Source organism: Acomys minous, assembly GCF_964271855.1.
Source record: "Acomys minous genome assembly, chromosome: 3".
Classification (NCBI taxonomy): Eukaryota; Metazoa; Chordata; class Mammalia; order Rodentia; family Muridae; genus Acomys; species Acomys minous.
This window is the reverse complement of record NC_140485.1, coordinates 18,258,180-18,282,607: the sequence shown is the minus strand read 5'-3', so window position 1 is coordinate 18,282,607 and position 24,428 is coordinate 18,258,180. Positions and strand designations below refer to the sequence as shown.

General features: G+C 44.3%; 1 protein-coding gene across 3 annotated transcripts in view; it reads right to left on the bottom strand.

Moving 5' to 3' along the window:
• The window catches only part of DNAAF9 (dynein axonemal assembly factor 9), a 117,463-nt gene that overhangs the window by 65,050 nt on the left and 27,985 nt on the right, over window positions 1–24,428 (bottom strand). For 2 of the 3 annotated variants that reach the window (XM_084774212.1, XM_084774214.1), the window contains exons 8-14: window positions 19,174–19,272; window positions 15,516–15,571; window positions 12,107–12,242; window positions 9,712–9,793; window positions 8,875–8,911; window positions 1,726–1,813; window positions 557–633 (exon numbers count right to left, since the gene is read on the bottom strand). In XM_084774212.1, the coding sequence (XP_084630338.1) occupies window positions 557–633; window positions 1,726–1,813; window positions 8,875–8,911; window positions 9,712–9,793; window positions 12,107–12,242; window positions 15,516–15,571; window positions 19,174–19,272 (575 nt within the window). The remainder of the gene's footprint in view (window positions 1–556; window positions 634–1,725; window positions 1,814–8,874; window positions 8,912–9,711; window positions 9,794–12,106; window positions 12,243–15,515; window positions 15,572–19,173; window positions 19,273–24,428) is intronic. The other variant, XM_084774213.1, reaches the window with a different exon arrangement.

Below are 24,428 nucleotides of genomic sequence, written 5' to 3'. Positions count from 1 at the left end.
AGGACAGCCAGGGCTATTCACAGAGAAACCCTGTCTTGACACCCCCAACACACACACACACACACACACACACACACACACACACACACATCCTCTTGTGGGAGGAGGGTGAAGTGGACTGAAGTCATGAAACTTTAGCCATGCTAAAGACAGCACGGAGCTGCAACAGGACATGCTGGGCTATGACAGGAGGAAGACAAGCCGTACTACCCGACAGGCAGAAGAGCCCTAGAGCCAGTCTCGTAACTAGTGGCGACCTCATGTGCCTCATGCTCGGCCTTTCAGGCTCCCCGCTGACCAGGGGTCTTTGTGACCAGGTCCAGCAGGGATCCCACATTTCTAGTACGAATCTGCGTCACATTCTAGTTTTAAAACATACATGTATCTTCCTAACAGTTTCTCCATCCTGAGCACAACTGATTCTCCTTCATAACCCTACTAGTTTACTTGAACATTTCTCAAAACGAGGAGGTAGAATACAAATTATAAGGGACAAGGGACTCTTTAACTTTGTTTTCTTAGTTCTCATAAAAAAAAAATACCAGCTATTGCTTACCGTAGATCTGCTTTGAATGGAACCAATTCAGGGAGGGCTAACCCAGACTCCAGAGTTTGCTCTGCTACCTCCGTGGCCTGTAAAAGCAGGAACAAAACAAACAATTACCTTTCCAGCAGGTAAGCATACATACAACTGATGGGAAAGGCCCTTCTAAAAGTGGCCAGTGCCCTTCCCTTCTATGTGACTACGTTGTATACCTCAAAAGATTAAAGTGAAAGCATCAGGTTATGGGGACAGGTAGGTGCCTGCTGGAGTCACAGGAAGCGTATTAAGGCAGGGGCACACTGGCATCTGATCTGCTGAGAGATGTAGGCAGCTGGTTAGGCAGCTGGAGTGCTAGTGAGCACTGGAAGCGTGCTCTGGGGAGGGAGCAACGCCCTCAGTTTCTGCTAGACATTAACAATGTTCAAACCACTCAAGCTACAGAAGATCAGTGAGGGAAAAACAGACGTGAGAGCTGACGTTGAAGACCATCTACCGACTTTGCAGAGGTTTTCTACTGTGTAGCAGCTAAAAGAGCTGAGAAAACCCACATCATTACCAGGGCTCAGGATCACAGGACGGGGAGCTGGTGACTACAGCTACAGTCTCTCTGACATCTACAACATACACAACCTTTCCTCTGTCAACTGGCTTCCTTCAGGAAAGTCCTACTGGCTTTGGAAGGCATCAAGCCGTCTCTTCTCATCTTACTGGGTCAGATTTAGGAATCCAACTCAGCAGGGCAGGTTAACCGCAAAACAGCAAGGAAGAAAACGGTCAGAGAGCAAGTATATGCACACGTGCCTAGGAAAGGTAGTCAGATTTTCCAGCCTGTATTGAGTTTTAAACACTCAGTTACAGGAGACCAACTATGCAGCTCAAAGTAAGCTTTACTACCTTCAATAAAATGCAATGGAATAATCTGTTTTTTTAACCTCTGAAAGTGTCTTGTCTAAATTATGAACAAAGTAATGACGTTCCTTTAACACAATCAGGTGTTTACAAAGGCTCATAAAATAATAGCACCATGGTCACAGGAGCTGCAGCTCAAACACTTCAGGCTTGGTGGCTACCAAGGCCCCAAGTCACACAAAAGTGAGTACTGCAAAGCATCCACAGAACAGGTTAGGATGATTTACATCAAAATGATGACTACCAAAACAGAAATACGGGACTTAAATTACCTTTGCCAGACTGCAAGTTTTAGCATAACATGCAATGCCAGCCAAAACAGCCTCAATAACAGCAGCATATATCTGGGATAAGAGCCTACTTTAGAAACAAAAAATAATGGTTAATAGAGTATCACATAGTCTTGTAAAAAGCTGTATGCCTGGGGCTGGAGAGATGGCTCAGTGGTTAAGAGTACTGGCTGCTCTTCCAAGAGGACCCGGGTTCAATTCCCAGCAGCTCACAATTGTCTGTGACTCCAGTTCCAGGGAATCAGATGCCATTTTCTGGCCTCCAAAGGTGCTGCACACACGGGACACAACATACAAGCACACAAAACACTCATCCACATAAAATAAACTTAAAAATATTATTTAAGAAAACTTCTATGTCCATAAATGGTGGTCTATAAGGTGTTTTAAAAAGAGAGGGTCGGGTCTTCTATGTAGGGCAGGATGGCCTCAAAATATTTTCTCACCCCCCACACTGCTGATATTACAGGCATAAAGCACCATGCCTGCCTCCCAAAAAAACTGACTTTTAAATAAACCAAGAAAAGTGCCAAAGTGGAACTAATTGAAAAATGGTTAAGAGCACTTGATGCTCTTGCAGAGGATCTGGGTTTGATTCCCAGCACCCAGCATCCACAACCACCAGGAAAGCCAGTTCCAGAGGAGCTAAGGGCTTTTTCTGATCTCCACAAATACCAATACTTATAGAGGACTGAGGCCGATCTCCAGCGCTTACGTCAGACGGCTCACTACCACTTGCAACTCCAGTTCCAGGGGAACCTGACATGACTGGTCTCCTTGGGCACCTGTACTCATGTACATTTACCCATACAGACACATAAGTATACCTAATTAAAAATAATTAAAAAATAAGTTTAGCCGGGCGGTGGTGGCGCATACCTTTAATCCAAGCACTCGAGAGGCAGAGGCAGGTGGATCCCTGTGAGTTTGAGGCCAGCCTGGTCTACAAAGCGAGTCCAGGAAGGACAGCCAAGGCTACACAGAGAAACCCTGTCTCGAAAAACCAAAAAAGGAAAAAAGTTTAAAAATAAAGCAAACTAAAACCATGAAACTAGTTAGCTCTTCTGTAAAAAAAAATAAATAAATAAACAAAAAAATAAAAAAAGACTTCCCATATTTATGAGCAAACAGATAAAATCAGCAGACTCCCAGAGCCTCTGTAGCAGGAACACCACCCAGACCCAGAGTTCCTGTGCACTGATAGAGTTGGAAGGCCTTTCCAGAAACACCCCCACACTCTTTAGATGTCCTCTCCTCACTAGACTGCTAAAGGCTTGCTGCAACTATGAACTCAGGATGGCAATCTCAGGTGGACTGAGTTCAGGAAAGATGGAGTTCAACTAAAAGAAACAGGGCAGGCCACTGTCCACGCAGCTTGCCTGGTTAAGGATGTCCAGGCGCTTCTGAGGATAAGTACAGAGAAAGGGGACTCATCCCCCGGCCCTGGAAAGCAAGAGACTTGCTTGGCAGAGAACTGACTTCACAGAGACTAACTGCTTTGAGCTCTGTGAGGCTCTTGTAATGGACAGAGCGTGACAAGAGTTTGACATCAGGGCTAATGCAGCAAGCAATGTCTCTGAGAGTAGAGTATGTTGTCTAAGGCCACAGAAACTCACAGCAAACTTGAACTTGATTCTTAGTTTGGTGCGTCTACGTTACACCACACCGTCATCTCCTTCAATTCCTTCTTACCTGCTGTCTCACACCTCCATTTTATAGGCCATAGGTTAGAGTTGAAGAAGAAAATGGAATAAAGAAGCCCAAACAGCAAAATGACAACCCAGGCATTGTGGCGCACGCCTTTAATCTCAGCGCTTGGGAGGCAGAAGCTGGCAGAGCTCTGTGAGTTCAAAGCCAGCCTGATTCACAGAGTGAGTTCTAGGACAGCCAAAGCCACACAGTCAGGCCTTGTAGGTCTGAAGAGAGAGGCAGGAGCAGCAGGAGCTAAGAGCAGCACAGACAACACACTTTTGTGTTGGAGATTGCTGAGTGGTTATGAGCAGCTACAGCGCTTGCACAAAATCTGAACGGGACTCCCAGCACTCACAACCACCAAGAGAGCCGACACACTCTTCTGGCTTCCCTGAGCACTAAACTCATGTACACACACACACACACACATACACACACACACACACAAATATTAAAATGAGAAAAAAATGTCAAGTTCACACATGAGTGCCCCCTGATTATCTATCAGTCAGGCCACAGCAGAGGGTATACTGGCAGGAAGAGGCCTGTCAGGTACTAACAATGAGTTGTCTACTTCTGGATGAGACTAGAAGGATTTCTCCACACCATGACACCTGAGAGAAGGAGTTGTTTTTTGTTGTTATTGTTTTGTTTTTGAGGCAGAGGCGCATAAGGCCTAAGTTGACCCTAAAGTTGTCATGCAGTCAAGGATGACCTTGAACTCTAGGTCTTCCGGCCTCTACCTCCTGAGCACAAATGCGGAGATATGGATGTGTGCCTTGCATTGGCTGAGGGGAAGCTGTTATTTTGTTGTTGTTGCAGTTTTGGTATTTTCTTTTTTTTTCTTTTTTCTTTTTTTTTTTTTTTTTTTTTTTTTTTGAGACAGGGTTTCTCTGTGTAGCCTTGGCTGTCCTGGACTCGATTTGTAGACCAGGCTGGCCTCAAACTCACAGCGATCCGCCTGCCTCTGCCTCCCGAGTGCTGGGATTAAAGGCGTGCGCCACCACGCCTGGCTCCAGTTTTGGTATTCTCAAGACAGGGTTTCTCTGTGTAGCCTTGGCTGTCCTGGACTCACTTTGCAGACTGTACTGGCCTTGAACTCACAGAGATCTCCCTGCCTCTGCCTCCCTGAGTGCTGGGATTACAGGCATGAGCCACTGCGCCCAGCAGGGTGAAGTTTTATAAAGCTTAAACTTTAAGATATATACAAAGATAGCCCTTTCATTGTCTCATTCAAATATCACTCTATCTAACACTGGCTAGGTACCCCCTTCCCTCTGCACTACCTTAATTAAACTGTCAACTAATTCAATACTGCCTAGCCCCACTTGGAGCTATACAGAACTTCAGACAAAACCTTAGTACATAAACCAATACATGGCTACTAAGCCACTTAATGGCCTGTTTGTGTTAGCGTCACCTTCACCTGCACTAGGTCCAGTTTCCCACTAGGACTGTAATCTGAAATATCTGACATGGTTACACCTGGGCCCATTAAATACACCTTGATATTAATCCCTGAGTCAAGGCACCAACAGATTTGGCATAGGCAAATATCAAACTGTCTGGAATGAGGATCCCAGGCAGTGGTTAAGCACAGAGGACATGGAAATGGAAAAGAGGGCCAACTTAATTTTAAAGTGAAAAAATATATACGTGTGTGTGTGTGTGTGTGTGTGTGTGTGTGTGTGTGTATGTATGCACATTGTGGTTAAAGTGACATTTATTCTAAAAGCACAATCTTTTACCTCTATAAATTTTAATTATGAGTATAGGTGTCCAGAGGCCAGAAGAGGCATCAGATCTTCTAAATCTAGAGCTACTGCCTAGAGGACTGCCGTGGCCCTGACCATGGTCCAGAAGTATTGACCAGAGTAACTGACATTTGTGCAGACTAAAATATAAAGTAAAATAACTAACTGGAAGTTTAAGTCAGAAATAACTGTCACGTGGTGCCTGGACAAGCTCTGAAGAAAGATGTTGCTCTGATTCCCCTCAAACACTGATGTCATTGTGGGGTTTGCCTTTAGAAACACTGTACCTCCTGAGCTTTGGCCCCAAGAGACTGCAGCATGAGCACTTCTTGGTCACCAGCTAATAAAATAATTCATATACTTTTTTTTCTTTGAGATAGTGTTTCTGTGTGTAATAACTCTGGCTGTCCTGCAACTTTCTTTGTAGACCAGGCTGCTTTAAACTCACAGCAATTGGCCTGCCTCTGCCTCCCGAGTGCTGGAATTATTATTTTTTATTTTTATTTGTTTGTTTATTTATTTATTTGGTTTTTTGAGTCAGGGTTTCTCTGTGTAGCCCCTGGCTGTCCTAGACTCACTGTAGACCAGGCTGGCCTCCAACTCACTGCGATTCTCCTGTCTCTGCCTCCCAAGTGCTGAGACTAAAGATGTGCACCACCATGCCTGGCCTGAGTGATAGAATTAAAGGCATGTGTCACTACTTGTGGCCTGAACTCATATACTTTCAATTGGTTTAATTAGCATGGTTGTCAATAACTATCTCTAGTGGATCACTTCAGTGACCAGTCTGACATGGGTGCTGGGAACTTAACTCTGGTCCTCCATACGAGCATCACACTCTCTCAACCACTGAGCTTATCTCTAGCCCCTAAAACCACAACCTATATTAGGTACACAGGAAGATATACTGAATATAAGATATTAAAGATAATGCCAGAGACTATTATGGATGATCTATTTTCCTTCTTTTATTTTCATATTTTCTGTACTGGTTATATAACTGTATTTTCCCAGACAGAGACTCACTTTGTAGTTTAGGATGGCCTGGAACTTATGAAAGTTCCCCTAATTCAGCCTCCTCATTGCTAAGACTGCAGGTGACCTGCCATCCTTAGCTTCCCTATACCCCAAGAAACAACAGACTAACTAGGCATGGTGGCTCACACCTGTAATTCCAACACCCAGGAGGCACAGAAAGAATGTCACCACAACAGGCAGGAGAGATCGCTGCAAGTTCCAGACTGGCCTGGGTGACACGAGATCCCAGTAATGGTTACTCTCGTCAACTTGACAGGGTCTCCACTCCCCGAGAAGAAAGCTCTGGGTGTGTCTGCAATAGGTCATATACCTTAGGTATCTATGACAACTCAGTTAAATGTGAGCCTTACCACGCACACACAGAGGCAGTCATCTTTCTTTGCTTCCTGACTGCGGTTGAAATGAGATCAACCACTTCATGTTCTTCTGCCACGAATTCTCTGCCATAACGGACTGTACACCTGAACCGTGGTGAGGAATAACAAACCCTTCTTTGTTTGTCATTACTACTACTGCATGTGTATGTATGATATATGTGGTATGGGCTGAGGAGTACGCATGCGCCACGACACATGTATAGAGCGTCACTTTGGGAGTCAGTTATTTCTCTCACCTTGCTGGGGCACACTTTCTTTCTGCTTGTTCCTGCTGCTCTGTGTACTCTCTGCAGTTCCCTGACTCTGCCGCCTATCTTGACCCAGGAATATTGGAATTACAGACGCAAGCATGGCACCCAGCTTTGTGTGGGTTCTGGGAATAGAACTCAGGTCATTCTGCTTGCTCAGAAAGTGCTTTTACCTGTTAAGCCATTGCTGGTCCTTTTATTTTGTATTTAACAACATGTATTGATTGATTTGTGGATGGGAGGGTATGTTGTGCAGCAGTCTCCTCCCACATGAAACATTCCATCCTGGAGAGACTGCTCATTAAAACTCAGGAAATTCTATCTTTTTATCTTATTTTATTTCTTTATTTTTTGGTTTTTCTAGACAGGGTTTCTCTGTGTACACTGGCTGTCCCAGAATTCAGTGTGTAGACCAGGCTAGCTTTGAACTGCCTCCTGAGTGCTGAGATTAAAGACCATGCCTGGCAAGACTCAGGAAATCCTATAGAAAAGTTCAAGACTCAGAAAGTAAGGGCTGGAGAGATGGCTCAGTGATTAAGAGCACCCTCTTCTGGCTTGCAGGCGTACATGCAGGCAGAACACTGTATACATAATCAATCAATCTTTAAAAAAAAAAAGACTTAGAAAGTAAACAACCTGTTAAGTCTTAGAAGCCCCTGAAACTGAACAGGGCTCCACCCTCTGCAGGGCTCTGTGCTCAGTAAGGGCTGCTGAGGAGACAGTCCAGTCTGCTGAGCTGCATGCAGGCTGTGCAGAGAGCGCTACATCACCCAGGCTGGGGTGGGTGGTCAGTGACACAGCTACAGCTGCCTTTGAGTCATCTACACTTCTATAAGTAACCCCAATAAACCCCCTGGTTTACCAAGTTGACCTTTTGTGGTAAAGTGAGTAGTTGTTTGTTCATGTCTCCCCAGAAACAGTGTCACACAACAGTATGCCATATGCACGTGGAGGTCAGAGAACAGCTCAAAGGAGTCAGCTCTCTCCTGCTGTCTGGGCTCTAGGGATGACCAGGCTTGGCAGGGAGCACTCTTGCCTGCTGAGCCATACTGCTGCTTTTGGCCAGGTATTTTATCATGGTGACAAGGAAAGTAACTATATAGCCCTGTCTCAATAAGAAGAAAAGCAGACTGTTACATGTAGTAAGCAGATCTTCACATGCAGAAAGCAGACTGTCATGTGTAGGCAGCAGATGTCAAGTGTAGCCTCATGTCCGCTGTGCAGAAGCTTTACTGTGACCAACACGTAGCCTCTGAGAGCGTGTCTGGAGGTTCTCCTAGGAGAGTGAACTACCTGTGCATCCTGACTGACATCCGTCCTCTCCAGTCGGAGATGGAAGTCACCCTTTAGCTGACTGTCAGCCTGTGTGGGAAGGGGATGGCACTGTCTAACACCAGGCAGATTAAGCAAAGCACCCCAATATTCACAGGAATGCTGCAGCCAGGTTGCCCTCACACACAGGAGCGTGCATGCTCAAGTGATCTATAGACAATTATCTGTGGCCAATTTGGAGCTGTAGTGCATTTATTTCTGGTCTGTGGTTTCCTCCTTTATGTAGGGAGAGGGAAGTCAGCACTAAGTGGGGGCCTCTCTAGAGCACACAGCTGAGAAGGCAGCTCTGGTCCACAAGTCTGAATGTCAGAGAAAACTCCACAGACCACATGAGACCAGATGTTCCCAAGGAATTGCAGAAGGTTTTGGTTTTGGAAAAATCCTCAATTAAAAATTTTCTTTTTTACTGTGTATGAAGTATAAAGAAAGGAAGTTACGTCATCGTATGAATGAGCACACACACAGGAAGCCCGGGAGGCGTTCCAGAGTGAGGAGCAAAGCCAGCAAAGCCGGCAAAGCCATCTGGCCTGGGTTCCAAACTGAGGGGTCCTGGGGACTGACTGTGAAGCGTACAGCAGTGTCTGCCTTGTAACCAGATGTCCTTGTCCCTGCTGATCTCAAGGGGCAGCAGAAGAGCCACAAAGAAACTCAGCTTTGAGAAGAAGAAATAAAATTGACCCAAGGACTTACATTTGCTCAGTTGTCCTGGGCAGCTTGGCATCCTCACCTGGAGAGGAAAACGTTTCCTTTTAAGTTAAATACAACATATGTCCAGACAACAGTGGTGCTCGGCTTCTCCCAGAATCATCTTGGACTTTCATTTACCCCCTTGACTCTTTTCCAACATGTTCCACAGATCTTAGGCTCTGGGATGTTTTTACTTATATTTAAAAAAAATTTTTTTAAACTTAGAAGTTTTCCTTTTTTATTTATTTTCTTAATTATCTGACCCAAGTCATCTCTGTTTTCAGAGTTTCCTGGCTTTTATATTAATTAATGGCTTTTGATGTCCTGACCACTGGGAAGCAATGCTGGGAGCCATACTTACTCAAAAGCTTTCCCCCATGTCTCTGGACACCTGAAGCTTCAGAGTATCCCAACAAGCAGGGTCCCCCTAATCAGCCTAGCCTTCCTGAGGGCCACTGCCACAGGTCCTCAGCTACGGCTCATCCTATCATCATGGCCTATTCTCCCTCTTCTCACAAAGGCAATTAGGCAGACACTCAGTGACGTCATTTAACTGTGGCCCACATCCCCTGCTATCTCACACTAACTCTCCTTAATCTTGGCCTTTCTTCTGACACCGAGCACAGGGGCATGCACTTGGCTAGACCTCAATTATAGGCTGAACCAATGAGTTCTGTGAGGAGTGAGTTAGACGCATCAACTCTCCAGGTGCAGTCCGGGAGGGAGTCAAGGCCCACAAGATAGGGTTTTGTATAAAATAGTAAATTGTTATGTTAACTTCTCCTTTGTGGGACAAACCATTAATTAAGAGTTGGTAAGATGACTTTTGCAGGGACTTACCCAAGTAAGGAACATGAGTAGCTCCAAAGAAGTATGTTCTCGAACATGCCAGAGGTCCCTTTGGGGAGACACACTGAGCGACCTGAGTATTGAAGGGAGGGGAGAAGATGAGTAACCAGGAGCTGCTGAGCCGGCTCAAAGGGGGACGCTGCGCACCTCGCACGCCTGGCCACCCAAACTCACTGCCCAGGACCCAAGAGAGATGGAAGGAGGGAACAGACTTCACAGGACTGGCCTCGGGCCTCGGGCCTCGGGCCTCTACTCACGTGCCGTGGCATGTGCACACCCCGCCCCACTCCATGAGCTTACACATAATAATCAAACTTTTAAAAAGGAGCATACTTAGACAAGTAATACGTAAGAAACAAAAAGCAAATAGGTAATGGAATGAAGTTCATTTAACTGAAACTGATTTACTTTTTAAAGATAAAGACTAACTTGATTTAAACAATAGCATTTATCACGTATATTCGAATTTTGATCTTATTTATATTTATTTATATGAGGAATGTATACAGGTATACTATTGAGTATAGCAGGAGTTGGTTCTCTTCTTCTGCCATGTGAGTTTGGGGTTTGTGTGTGTGTCCCCTTTTAATTTGGCACAGCCTAAAGTCCCCTGATAAGAGAGTCTCAATTGAGAGATGGCCCAGATCAGGTTGTCCAGTGGGCATGTCTATAGGGGAACTGTCTTAACAGATGGAAGAGAGCCCATCCCACTGTGGAAATGACCTTAGGCTGTGTAAGAAGGCTAGCTAAGCATGTGAGGGAACCTTAGGCTGTGTAAGAAGGCTAGCTAAGCATGTGAGGGAACCTTAGGCTGTGTAAGAAGGCTAGCTAAGCATGGGAGGGAACCTTAGGCTGTGTAAGAAGGCTAGCTAAGCATGTGAGGGAACTAGCAAGTGCTGTTTCTTCTATAGTCTCCAATTCAACTTGAGTTCCTGTCCCTACGGCCCTTAGTGATGAACTGTGATCTCCAAGTATGAGTCAAATAAATCCTTTCCCTCTCTCAGTTGCTTTGGTCAGTGTCTCATCACAACAGGAAGGAAACAGAATACAGAGGTTGAACTTAAAATGTCAGGTGTGACACCAAGCGACTTTAGCTGCTGAGCCCTTTCCTCAGCCTTCTGTGTTCACTTTTGTTTTAACCAACCTTTGCTGCACTGTAAGGTTGCTGTTGGGTACACAGTCAGCCCAGGATATTAGTGAATTTATAACTCATGAGGAAAAAGCAGGCAATGTGCTTGGGGTTGGGCTACCATTATCATTCAGCTCAGGGAACTCAGAGTAAATACCTTGCCCACACACAGAGGGACATACGGGCAGCTACAAATTCAGGAAGCTTCTCTAGATTTTATTCTTATCCTCTGTTTCAAGTTCTTTTTTTAATACCATCCATGTCCACATGGCTGATAAAAAGTTAATTACTCAATGGAGACTGTATTTTTGAGGTGACTGTGGGCTGTATCAAGTTGGCGGTCAGTGCTAAGGAGGACATCAGAACGGCAAGATCCTACAGGAACATGCATCTGGTAAGAGCTATAACCTGAGCGAGCTTGGAAGAGGCCCAAGGCTTTCAAGCTTTCAGCCCAGAAATGCTAAACCATATCCACTTGGGTCTCATGTTCTTGAAATCCTAATTAAAAAATAATTATCATACTATACCTACCCTCCTAGCTATCCTAATTTCCTGCAACATTTTAAAAAACCACTTTGTTAGAAACAATTGAAAATACTTAAAATTCTATTAAAACAGCATAGACTTTGACATCACTAGAGTCCCACATTCAATGGTCCCTTTTATTTGTGCGTGTGTGTCCTGGGGGTTGTACATGTTCGTATATATAGGTGCAGGAATAAACATGCCATGGTATATGTTTAGGTAACCTTCAGATGGTGGTCTTTGCTCTTCTACTGTGTTTGAAACAGGCTGCTGCATACACCAGGCTAACTAATCGTCAAGCGTCCGGAGAGTCTCAGCTTCTGCCTCCCCCCTTGCAACAGGGGCACACTGGGGTCATGCGGACTTGCCCCCTCATGTTTCCCTCTAAATAATATAGCAAACAATATACAGCCTGATCACCTAAGTTCTATCCCTGGATCCCATGTAAAGACAGAAGAACTGGCTCTGTCCTCCACACATGTACTGTGAAACACTGGTATGGCCCTCTCCCCAGCATCACACGCATGCAATAAATATAAACATATAAAGTGCTTTCAAAAATCATACCCAATACTTATTAAAATTTATATCATGAATTACAAACTACTTCTTTTCACTTTAAAACAACTTCAAATTCAGGATTAAGTGAACACAATAATTGAAAAACGTTCCTTTTGGCCAGCAGCTACTCTTGTCATTACAAAGTTAAGTTCAGCCAGTCTGGCCACTCACCATGTGTTTGGCACAGCTCCCAGCAGAACCAGTGTTGCGCACCAGGTGCCCCTCAGAAGGGAAGTTAAAGCTGCCAGCGCTCAGGTTGTCTCGTGTGGAGTGGTTACCAAAGAGAACAAATGGCTGCCGGTGAGGGCTAGAACAGCAAGGAAATATGTGATCAGACAAGGTGCCGGGAGCTTTTCTGAATGACGTGACCACAGGATGGGCAAAATCCAATCCACCAAATGTTCCTGGCTGGCTTGGAAGGAATGCCAGATGTCCCTGCCGCCTCCTAGTGATTCATGGGAGTTAGAACTACACTCCTGCTAAGTTTATACTTTCCCACTTTGACCTTTTTGAGGAACCAACTATTTGAGTTTGCTATAAAAAAACATAATGAAGATTCCCCCCAATTATTTATAAGGTAAAATATTAACTGAAATACGGTTTTTTAAAGAAATCACAGTAGAGACTCTGACAAGAACTCTAGTGCCCCATTTTTGACCACCTCCCTTTGGTGGGGAGGCCTGGTAGCACTCAAAGAAAGAATAAGCAGGCCACTAAGATGAGACTTGAGAACCTCTGACCATATAGTGGGGGAGGAGGTCTCTCTTCGGTCATAGACCTAGGGGAGGGGAATAGGATGAAAGTGGGAGGGAGGGAGGAATGGGAGGATACAAGTGAGGGGATAACAACTGAGTTGTAATCTGAATAAATTAATTGAATCAAAACAAAACAAAACGACAACAACAAAAAAGAATCATAGTAGTTGAACTATTCAGACCCAATAGACAACAGAGTAGCTACCATCTTCTAAGACCCTCTCAGGGGGGCAAGAGGAGAGAAGGATGCTAACGGTGTTCCTATCACACCTGTCCCCGCACACCCACTGGCAGCCCTGGGCGTCTTTCCTCTCCTCTGACTAGACTCCCACCTCCTGCTCACTCTGTTAGTGCTCTTACCAATCCCTTCAGACAGTTTAGTCAGAGAGCTTTCCTAAGAGCCACCAAGGGGCCGGGCGGTAGTGGCGCACGTCTTTAATCCCAGCACTTGGGAGGCAGAGGCAGGTTGACTACAGAGCAAGTTCCAGGACAGCGGAGCTGTTACACAGAGAAGCCCTGTCTCGAAAAGAAAGGAAGAAAGAAAAAAAAAAGAAAAGAAAAAATAAAAAAAAAGAGCCACAAAGGATATTCCACATGTAGCATCTAGCAAATGAACCTGACTCACTTTTCCCCTGAAACTTAATTAAAAGTTTAAACAGAAAAAGATGTATCTACAACCCAGAAAGGTGGTTTGTCTATGGGTGCTTTGAATGCCTGGCCACAAGAGGTGGCGCTGTCAGGAGGTGTGGTCTTGCTGGAGGATGTGTGCTACAGTGGAGGCCGGCGCTGAGGTTACATATCCTCAAGCTGTACCCAGCACACACGCTTGCCCTGCTGCCTGTGGGTCAAGATGGAGATCTCTCAGCTCCTTCTCCAGCCCCATGTCTGCCTGCACGCTGCCATGGTGACAGCGGACTAAACCACGGAAGCTGTAAGCCAGCCCCATGTCTGCCTGCACGCTGCCATGGTGACAGCGGACTAAACCACGGAAGCTGTAAGCCAGCCCCATGTCTGCCTGCACGCTGCCATGGTGACAGCGGACTAAACCACGGAAGCTGTAAGCCAGCACCATGTCTGCCTGCACGCTGCCATGGTGACAGCGGACTAAACCACGGAAGCTGTAAGCCAGCACCATGTCTGCCTGCACGCTGCCATGGTGACAGCGGACTAAACCACGGAAGCTGTAAGCCAGCACCAAGTCTGCCTGCACGCTGCCATGGTGACAGCGGACTAAACCACGGAAGCTGTAAGCCAGCACCATGTCTGCCTGCACGCTGCCATGGTGACAGCGGACTAAACCACGGAAACTGTAAGCCAGCCCCATGTCTGCCTGCACGCTGCCATGGTGACAGCGGACTAAACCACGGAAACTGTAAGCCAACCCCATGTCTGCCTGCACGCTGCCATGGTGACAGCGGACTAAACCACGGAAACTGTAAGCCAGCCCCATGTCTGCCTGCACGCTGCCATGGTGACAGCGGACTAAACCACGGAAGCTGTAAGCCAGCACCAAGTCTGCCTGCACGCTGCCATGGTGACAGCGGACTAAACCACGGAAGCTGTAAGCCAGCACCAAGTCTGCCTGCACGCTGCCATGGTGACAGCGGACTAAACCACGGAAGCTGTAAGCCAGCACCATGTCTGCCTGCACGCTGCCATGGTGACAGCGGACTAAACCACGGAAACTGTAAGCCAACCCCATGTCTGCCTGCACGCTGCCATGGTGACAGCGGACTAAACCACGGAAACTGTAAGCCAACCCCATGTCTGCCTGCACGCTGCCATGGTGACAGCGGACTAAACCACGGAAACTGTAAGCCAGCCCCATGTCTGCCTGCACGCTGCCATGGTGACAGCGGACTAAACCACGGAAGCTGTAAGCCAGCACCAAGTCTGCCTGCACGCTGCCATGGTGACAGCGGACTAAACCACGGAAACTGTAAGCCAGCCCCATGTCGGCCTGCACGCTGCCATGGTGACAGCGGACTAAACCACGGAAGCTGTAAGCCAGCCCCAGTGAAATGTTTTCCTTTTATAATATAGAGTTGCCACCGTCATAGTGTCTCTTCACAGCAGTGTAACCCTATCTAAGACAGACTGTTGGACTGGACTGGACTTGGGGGAAAACAGAGGGATCATTTGACTCTTGCACCCATCAAAACAAGAAACAAAACATATAGCCGGGCGTGGTGGCGCACGCCTTTAATCCCAGCACTCGTGAGGCAGAGGCAGGTGGATCTCTGTGAGTGCGAGGCCAGCCTGGTCTACAAAGTGAGTCCAGGACAGCCAAGGCTACACAGGGAAACCCTGTCTCAAAAACTCAAAAACTCAAAAACTCAAAAACTCAAAAAAAAAAAAAAAAAAAAAAAAAAAAAGAAAAGAAAAGAAAAGAAAGAAAGAAACAAAACAAACCAACCTCCTGCTGATCATGAGGAAGATGTGGAAGGAAACACTCAGAGGCCTTACCCCTGCCATCTGTGCAGGTGCTGGGTACTTTAATTCATCTTAACCCCCACCCCAAATACTGCTGTTCCCTGCCTGCAGCTGGACACGGTTGCAGTTTGCTTTCCTGAGCTAGGGACAGAATAAAACTTAATTTCTTTTAGATTGAAGCAGATTATTTATAATATTTTAACAGCCATTTTACTATAAGATTACAGAAAAATAAAGTAAATACAAAAGTACTAAGCACCAAGACAAGTAAGTCGTAAATGCAGATTTCTTACGCTGTAACAATCACCAACTCACACTCTGAACTTAGCTCTTCCCTATATTCAACTCCATTTTCTCAGTCGCCATGGGCACTTCCTTCCCAGGTAACGTACCTGTTTTCAGTAATATGGCTGGAGATCATTCCATGGCTGAAGTAGCTTCTGAATGGCTAAAAAGAAATCAGTATCTGATGTAAGACAACAGCTTTGAAAATGGTGGAACTTCCACAGTGTGTAAGTACATACACATGCCAGGAGTCATATTTAACAGAAAGACAGAGATGTGGTCAGAGTACAAGAACACAGAAAGGTAATGTAGATAAAATCATGAACTTGAGGTATAGCAATGAAACAAAACATAGTAGAAAAAAAAAAAAAGAAAGAAAGAAAGAGAAAGAAAAAGGGCCGCAAAAGGCAAAGAATAATAAGGCAAAAGCATTCAAATGCAGTTTAAACTATAGGAACAAACCCTGGACAATCAGCATCTACAATTCAAATCAGTCCTCTTACCTGGACTCTTCTGTTAAAGTCTCTACATTCTAATAACCTTAAACATAATTATAATATGCTAATTTAAATCAGTAATTAAAGAATACAGATATATAATGATAAACTTTTCCTAAGGAACCAAAGAACTAATTCTTGACTTTGTATGAAATATTAGGCTAAACTTATCAAAAGTTACTATACAGGGTCTCAATATTTAAAGGGTTCAAAATTTCAAAAGGGAATTTCAGTGCCTTCAAATAACATTTCTTGTTATTTTCAATTAGTCAATATTTCTTCGTTGAAGAATCCAAGAAATCATACACAATAAATCTTTAAGAATTGTTAATATTTTGGTAAATTTTCTATCACATCCATATACTATTACTGATTATACTACAGTTTATTATTTGTTCATACATATATGTATATGTGTACATATGTGTATACACATATATAAAATCACTGAGTCTTTTTATATCAAGAGTATTACTGTGGGGGCTAGAGAGATGGCTAAGAGTTAAGAGCACTTGCTACTCTTGCAGAGGGCCCAGGCTGGACTCCCAGTACCCACACAGCGGCTCACAGCCGCCTGCACCTCCAGTTCCAGGGGACTTAACACCTTCTTCTGTTAACCATTTAACACCACCCTGTGTGTACACCTGCTTACCAGAAGAGGGCACCAGATGTCATTACAGATGGTTGTGAGCCACCATGTGGTGGCTGGGAATTGAACTGAGGACCTTTGGAAGAGCAGTCAGTGCTCTCAACCTCTGAGCCATCTCTCCAGCCCCCCCCCCCTTTTATATATAGTTTTTCAAAACAGGGTTTCGCTGTGTTATCTTGGCTGTCTTGTACTTGCTTTGTAGACCAGGCTGGCCTCAAACTCACAGCAATCCACCTGCCTCTGCCTCCCAGGTGCTGTGATTAAAGGCATGTGCCACCACTACCACCCAACTCAGAAAGAGAAATTTTTTTTCTGTTTTTTTGAGATAGGGTCTCTCTGTGTAGCCTTGACTGGCCTGGACTCGCTTTGTAGACCAGGTTGGCCTCGCACTCACAAAGATCTGCCTGCCTCTGCCTCCCGAGTGCTGGGATTACAGGCGTGCGTCACCGCGCCCAGCTAAAAAGAGAAATCTTAAGTGCTGCCAGAGGAGAAAAGATCTGTATCCACAGGAACAAAGACTGAGACAAAAGTTTTATCATTAGAAACAATGTAAATAATATTGTTGGAGATATCTACAGCAACATCGTTCAAGTACTGAAAGCAAAAACCAAACAAAAAGCCTATTAACCTATAGGATTTTGACACTGTAAAAGTATCTTTCAGAAATGAAGTTGAAACCAGGAGTGGTACCTATATGTGGTGGTTTGAATTAGAAAGCCTCCCCCACAGGCTCGTACACTTGAATATTTGGTCCCTAGTTAGTAGAACTGTTTGGGAAGGATTAGGAGGTGTGGCCTTGTTGGAGGTGTGGCCTTGTTGGAGGTGTGGCCTTGTTGGAGGTGTGGCCTTGTTGGAGGTGTGGCCTTGTTGGAGGTGTGGCACTGGGGTGAGCTTTGAGGTTTCCAGAGCCCAGGCCAGGGTTAGTGTCTCTCTACCCTCTGCCTGTGGGTCAGATGTGAGCTCTCAGTTACTGCTCTAGTGCTATGCCCTGCCTGCTGCCATGCTCCTCACTATGATGGTCAGACTCACCCTCTAGAGCTGTAAGCCCCAAAAAACTCTTTCTTCTGGCAAAATATCTTAGTTAAGGTGTTTTTTCACAACAATAGTAAAATAAACAAGACATTATCTATTGTCCCAGCACCTGAGAGGCAGGAGCAGAAAGCCCATTCAAGTCCAGCCTGGACTACATAGTGAGACCCTGTCTCCAAACAAACACCAGTGGGAAAAAAAAAAAGTATGTTGTTTTCCCTTGTACATATTGAAGCCGAAAGAGTTCATCATCATAAGACTTAGTTACAAACAATGTTAAAGACCATCCTTAGAGGATGACGGTACCATACAGAGAAATGCTGAGCACCAGAGGAAGGTAAAATCAAACAGCTAAGAGTCTTTTCAGGTTATTACGGTCTTCAAAAATAATAGGAGCAATGTATAATAATATAGTGAGCACACACGTGTGTGTGTGCGTGCGTGTGTAGGGGGCCTATTCTGGACTACTGTGGTACACTGAAGAACAGGAGTAGTGACAGTTTGAGCCCAAGGTAGGCTCATGCACACCCTCACGAAAGCTCTCTAATTCTTCCTGTTGAATAGTTTTTATGATGGTTCTGTTCCCTGGTTTTTAAAAACAGACAGTTGACTTTAGTCCTGAAGTGTACCTTGGCCTGAACCAAGCAGCTGGTAACTCATTACCAAGCAGGCTTGGAATGACAGCATGGCACGCGTGACCAAGAGGCTCCACAGGTATTCAGAGGTACAGAAGGGTTAACCAGCACTCAGTGTAACTATTGGTTGGGGATACCACCATGCTGAAAGGTGAATATCCTTCTAATAGAGAAGCTGGCACAAGAAAAACATTTTGGGCCGGGTGTGGTGGCGCACGCCTTTAATCCCAGCACTTGGGAGGCAAAGGCAGGCGGATCGCTGTGAGTTCGAGGCCAGCCTGGTCTACAAAGCGAGTCCAGAGCAGCCAAGGCTACACAGAGGAACCCTGTCTCAAAACAAACAAACAAACAAACAAACAAACAAACAAAACCAAAAAACATTTTGGGGGTATAGGGATTTGAAACCAGGGCCTTCAACATACTGTGTTGTTTGTTTTTGGTATTTTTGGCAAAGGAAGGAATTTCTTTTATGACATATACAACATGGCTCCTAGAAATGATAGCCAAGCCAGCTACAAGTCTCTGCCTTTAATCCCAGCACTCCTTTAATCCCAGCACTCAGGAGGCAGAGGCAGGTAGATCCCTGTGAGTTCAAGGCCAGCCTGGTCTACAAAGCGAGTCTAGAGAGACCCTGCCTCAAAAAGCCCCCCCCCCAAAAAAAAAAGAAAGAAAGAAAGAAAGAAAGAAAGAAAGAAAGAAAGAAAGAACGAGATCCAAAACAAACCTCTAGAGTGGTGAATCTTGAAAAAGCTTTAATAAGCCAGGCATAGTGGTACATGGCTCTTACCCTACTACTCGGGAGGACAGAGGCAGATAGACATCTTTAAGTTCCAGGCCAGTCAGGGTCACATAGTCAGACCCTGCCTCAATACGACAACAGTAAGAACAACAAAATAATAACAAGAATAATAAATTTACCACTTTTCTTTCTCTTTATGACTTTTTACTTACATACCTCACCCGCCTGAGATTCTGAAAGTTCCAGTAGGAAAGGGATTTCTGTGTCAAAATTAGCAAAGAAGCTTGTCCACTGATGCTCAAATGCCACCAAGTCCTATTGAAAAACAAATGGAGAGTGTTAAGTAAGAGGTACGTTAGTAGAGAACAGAACCACGAGCCTATCTGAAATACTAGGCTGCTCTATACATCCTACCAAAGGACACAAGTCTTCATTAATTCCAACTAGCTACAAACCTATGCGACCTGTAACAATGACCTGCCATCAAGATGTACTGGTGCAACAGTGCAAGATATACTGGTATAATAGTGCAAGATATACTGTGTAATAGTAGCACAAATGATATGGGAGTAACCAACCACTTTTTAAAAATCAGATTTAAGGCCTACTATATGAGATGGAACCCATAACTGACACTCAGGAACTTGAAACTAAATAGGTCATGGGCTCCTAATACTATTCTGCTAAATGAATTTAACAACAACAATAACAAAGAAAGATTCCTAATCATGTATGCCTACACCTATAGATCTGTGTATGACTCAGCCCTCATCGGGGAAGCTTCTTCCTGAAGTGGATGGAAATTAATATGGAGAGCCACACCGCGAGCCTTGCATGTGAGACACTCAGTGTGAGAGCACTGCGGACTGCTTAGCCCTAACTGAGATGTCATCATCATCTCCCTCTAAGGAGCAAGGATTTACGCAGAAGAGGAGGGAGAAAGATTGTAAGAGTCAGAGGTAGGAGATGACTCCAAAGCAACTGCATCTTCAAGATACAACAGGGTGATACACATACTAACTAAGCCTATCACAGACGTCCTCTGGAGGACTCCCCCCAGCAGGGAAGCAAAGCAGATGCTAAGGCTCACAGCCACACTGTGGGCAACGCACCGGGAGTCTGTGGGAAGATAAGGACCCAGAGAGGACAGGAGCCCTAGAACGAGACCAACAAAGCCAACAAATCTGGACCAGGCGGCCTGCAGAGACTGATGCACCAACCAAGGCCATTGCAAGCAGAGAACCTAGACCCCTGTTCAGGTGTAGCCAATGGGCAGCTCAGTCTCCATGTGGGTCCTTAGTAAGGGGACATGGACTCTGGTGTCCGCTATTTGATCACTTACTTCCCCCTGGCGGGGCAGCCTTGCCAGGCTACAGAAGAAGAGGAGGCAGGCAGTCCTAACGAGGGGTCAGATGGTAGGGGAGGAGGAGTCCCTCTTTCAGAGGACTAGGGGAGGGGGAAGAGGAGAAGGAAGAGGGAGGGTGGGAATGGGAGAAGACGAGGGAGGGGGTTTACAATTGGAATGTAATGTGAATAAATTATAAAAAAATTTTAAAACCTTACAGAGATTATGATAACACATACAAAATCTGCACAAGTTCAAGCCAGAGAAATCCCAGCATGCAGGAGGATAAGTGGACACAAAGTCACATCTCCAACCATCAATCTACTTGCAACCGATGCCTGCTAGGAGAGAAAACTGGTCCTCTCCAGTAGAGTGATACTCAACTACACAGGGCAGGCCCCAGCTCAGGAGTGGCCGGCCAACACACTGTGGGACTCCATGCTTTCTGTGTGCTGGTTTGCTTGTTTGTTTGGTTTTTGTCCTCTTGATTTTTCTCTTTATTTTTGTTTTGTTTTTTTAGAAATAGAGAAAGAATATAAAGTTGGATGGGTAGGAACATGGGGAGGATCTAGGAGGAGCTGGAGGGGGTGACATATGATCACTATAGTGTAACATTTTCTTTTAAGACTGTAAATTTAAAAAAGAGCAAATAATAATATAACCTATTTCTATTACGTTAATTATCAGTTTCATTGTTCTTAGCTTCAGAGTATAAGCTCTGAGTCTATTTATGAGTTCTACTTTCCCATTTTCTAACTCATTAATTTCTTTTAAAAATATTTTCATTTTTTTACTTTATGCTTATGGGTGTTTTGCCTGGGTATAGTGTGCGTGTCTAGCTTCTGCAGGCACATGAAGGGGCATCAGATCCCCTGGGACTGCAGCTGCAGATGTTTGTGCACCACATGAAGGGGCTGAAAACTGAACCCAGGCTCTCTGGAAGAGTATCCAATGTTCTTAACTGCCAAGCCGTCTCTACCGTCCAATTCATTAATTTCTATTTTCATTTAACAATTTTATTTAGTTGGGTTGCTGCGATGCACACCTTTAATCCCAGCATTTGGAAAGCAGAGGCAAGTGGATAGATCTCTGTTGAGTTTAAGGCCAGCCAAAGATGGTAGATGTCTACACCTCTTTTTGAGAGACTTTCCTCAAAATAAGTAAAATAAGGTTTATTTATTATTATGGTGTGGGGTGTGAGGCATGCCAGTGCTGTCTTCCACCTTTATGTGTGCTCTAGGGATTATCTTAGATCATTAGGCAGGCACGGCAGCTGCAGCTTCTTGCTAGGACCATCTACTTTCCGTTTAATCAGTTCTTTCCTCCCTAGTATTTCATTTGATATTTATTTTCATTTGAAAATTTCTTCTAAGCAAGGTATTAATAGATTTTCATGACTTTGCTTTTTGATACCCTGACTTCAGCTTTATCTTCATCAAAAACTAAAAAAGAAAGTTTAAAATTTAGTAAGTTGTTTTTAAGAATTATTATTAGTTTAAGTTCTAGAGTTTACTTAATAACTGTTGTAAAAACCTACTACTCAGTTTCCTAAGTATCTATTAACCCCTAACAATGTCCAATAATAAAATTAGTTACATCATTGTGGAAAATATATCTGACCTTGCTCCTGGTTCCCAGACATACAGCTCCCAGCACATGATTATCTTTTGTACACTTACTTTCCTTATTCCTATGTGCCTTTCTTTAACAGTAATTTGAGTGCTTAAATCTATGTTAAAAATCTCTTAAATTAAACTTTAATTCTGTATCATGGAAAAAAAAAAAAAGAAAGACAACCAAAAGAAAAGACTGGGGGCTGGAGGGATGGCGCATGGTTAAAAGCATACATTGCTCTTTCAGAGGACCAGTGTTTGATTCTCAGAGCACACAGGGAGCTGACTGCCTAAGAAACATCCATCTCGGTAATGTATGTTCAAAACCTGTTAGGGTTATTATGGGTGTTGCTTTACTGTCTGTTTGTTTTTTGTTTTGTTGTTGTCTTTAGGTTTTGCAATGAAGAGACCCAAACCAGTGTGAATCTTATATCTTTACCTACTTATGGCCACCAAAGCATTTACTGCTTTTTTTTTTGGACAAGGAGAGGGGCCTATGTATCAGTACTGACCTTTCTGGAGGAGGCTCCTTTGGGACATAGAAAAACTGTTTCCTCCTCCCTTTTTTCTCTTTCTTTCTTTTTTCTTTTCTTTCTTTTTTTATTTTTATTATTTTTATTTTTTGAGACAGAGTTTCACCGTGTATTCCCAGATGTTTCGGAACTCACTCTGAGACCAGGCCGGCCTTACACTCACAGAGATCTACCTGTCTCTGCCTCCCAGGCTGACAGAATTAATGGCAAGTGTCGTCATGCTTGGCTACCTTTTCCATTATATAAATTCAAACTTTCTGCTATTCTAAGAAAATACAATTTTAAAGGCTATCTATTTCCCTTTCCTTTTTGTCCTTTTACCTCTATTTCCTTCTGCCAAAAGGAACTAGAGTTGTTTTGATTTGCATTTCCCTGATGATTAAGGAGGTTGAGCATTTCTTTAAGTGTTTCTCAGCCATTTGATATTCCTCTGTTGAGAATTCTCTGTTTAGTTCCATGCCCCATTTCTCGATTGGGTTATTTGGTTTGGTGGTATTTAATTTCTTGAGTTCTTTATATATTTTGGATATTAGACCTTTGTCAGATGTGGGGTTGGTGAAGATCTTTTCCCAGTCTGTAGACTGTCGCTTTGTTCTCTTTACCGTGTCACCTGCCTTACAGAAGCTTCTCAGCCTCATGAGGTCCCATTTATTAATTGTTGACATTAATGCCTGGGCTGTTGGTGTTCTGTTCAGGAAGTTGTCTCCTGTGCCAATATGTTCCAGGCTCTTTCCCATTTTTTCTTCTAAGTGATTTAGTGTCTCTGGTTTTATGTTGAGGTCTTTAATCCACTTGGATTTGAGTTTTGTACAAGGTGACAAATATGGGTCCAGTTGCATTTTTTTACACATAGACATCCAGTTAGACCAGCACCATTTGTTGAAGATGCTATCCCTTTTCCATCGAATGGATTTGGCTTCTTTGTCAAAAATCAAATGACCATATGTGTGTGGATTCATATCTGGGTCTTCAATTCGATTCCACTGATCAACCAGCCTATTGCTGTGCCAGTACCATGCTGTTTTAATTACTATTGCTTTATAGTACAGTTATTCATAATAGCCAGAACATGGAAACAGCCTAAGTGTCCCTCAATAGAAGAATGGATAAAGAAACTGTGGTACATATACACTATGGAATACTATTCAGCTATTAAAAACAAGGAATTCCCAAAATTTGTGGATAAATGGATTGAGCTAGAAATGATCATAATGAGTGAGTTAACCCAGAAGCAGAAAGACTCAAATGGTATATACTCACTTATATCTGCATATTAGCCCAACGGGCATGTCCCACAAAAGCCTTCACTTACCAGGAAACTGCGACAGAGGAGAGGACATTCTAGTGGGACTCTAGATGAGAGAATCATGGGAGAAAGGCAAAGTAGAAGGACCCAGAGGGTCCTAGAAGCCTACAAGTAGAACATTATGATAGGCAGATTTGGGCACAGGGGTCCCGCTCAAACTAAGGCACTAGCCAAGGACAATACAGGCGGTAAACCTTAAGCCCCTACCCAGATCTAGCCAATGGATAGAACACTCTCCACAGTAGAGTGGAGAGTGGGATATTACTTTCTCACATACTCTGGTGCCTCACCTTTGACCATGTCCCCTGGACGGGGAGACCTGGTAGCAATCAGAGGAAGGACAGCAGGTTACCAAGAAGAGACTTGGTACCCTATGATCATATAGAGGGGGAGGTAATCCCCCTCAGGAACAGTCATAGGGGAGGGGAATAAGGGGAAATTGGGAGGGAGGGAAGAATGGGAGGATACAAGGGATGGGATAACCATTGAGATGTAACAAGAATAAATTAATAAAGGAGGAAAAAAAAAAGGAACTAGAAACAATACTGGCAGCAGCATGGAACCACATTATGGCCTCTAACTAAACACACAACCACATTATTGCCTCTAACTAAACACACAGGAGCTGTCTGGAGAAATGGCGGCCACAAGTGAGAAGCAGCGAGAATTCCAAA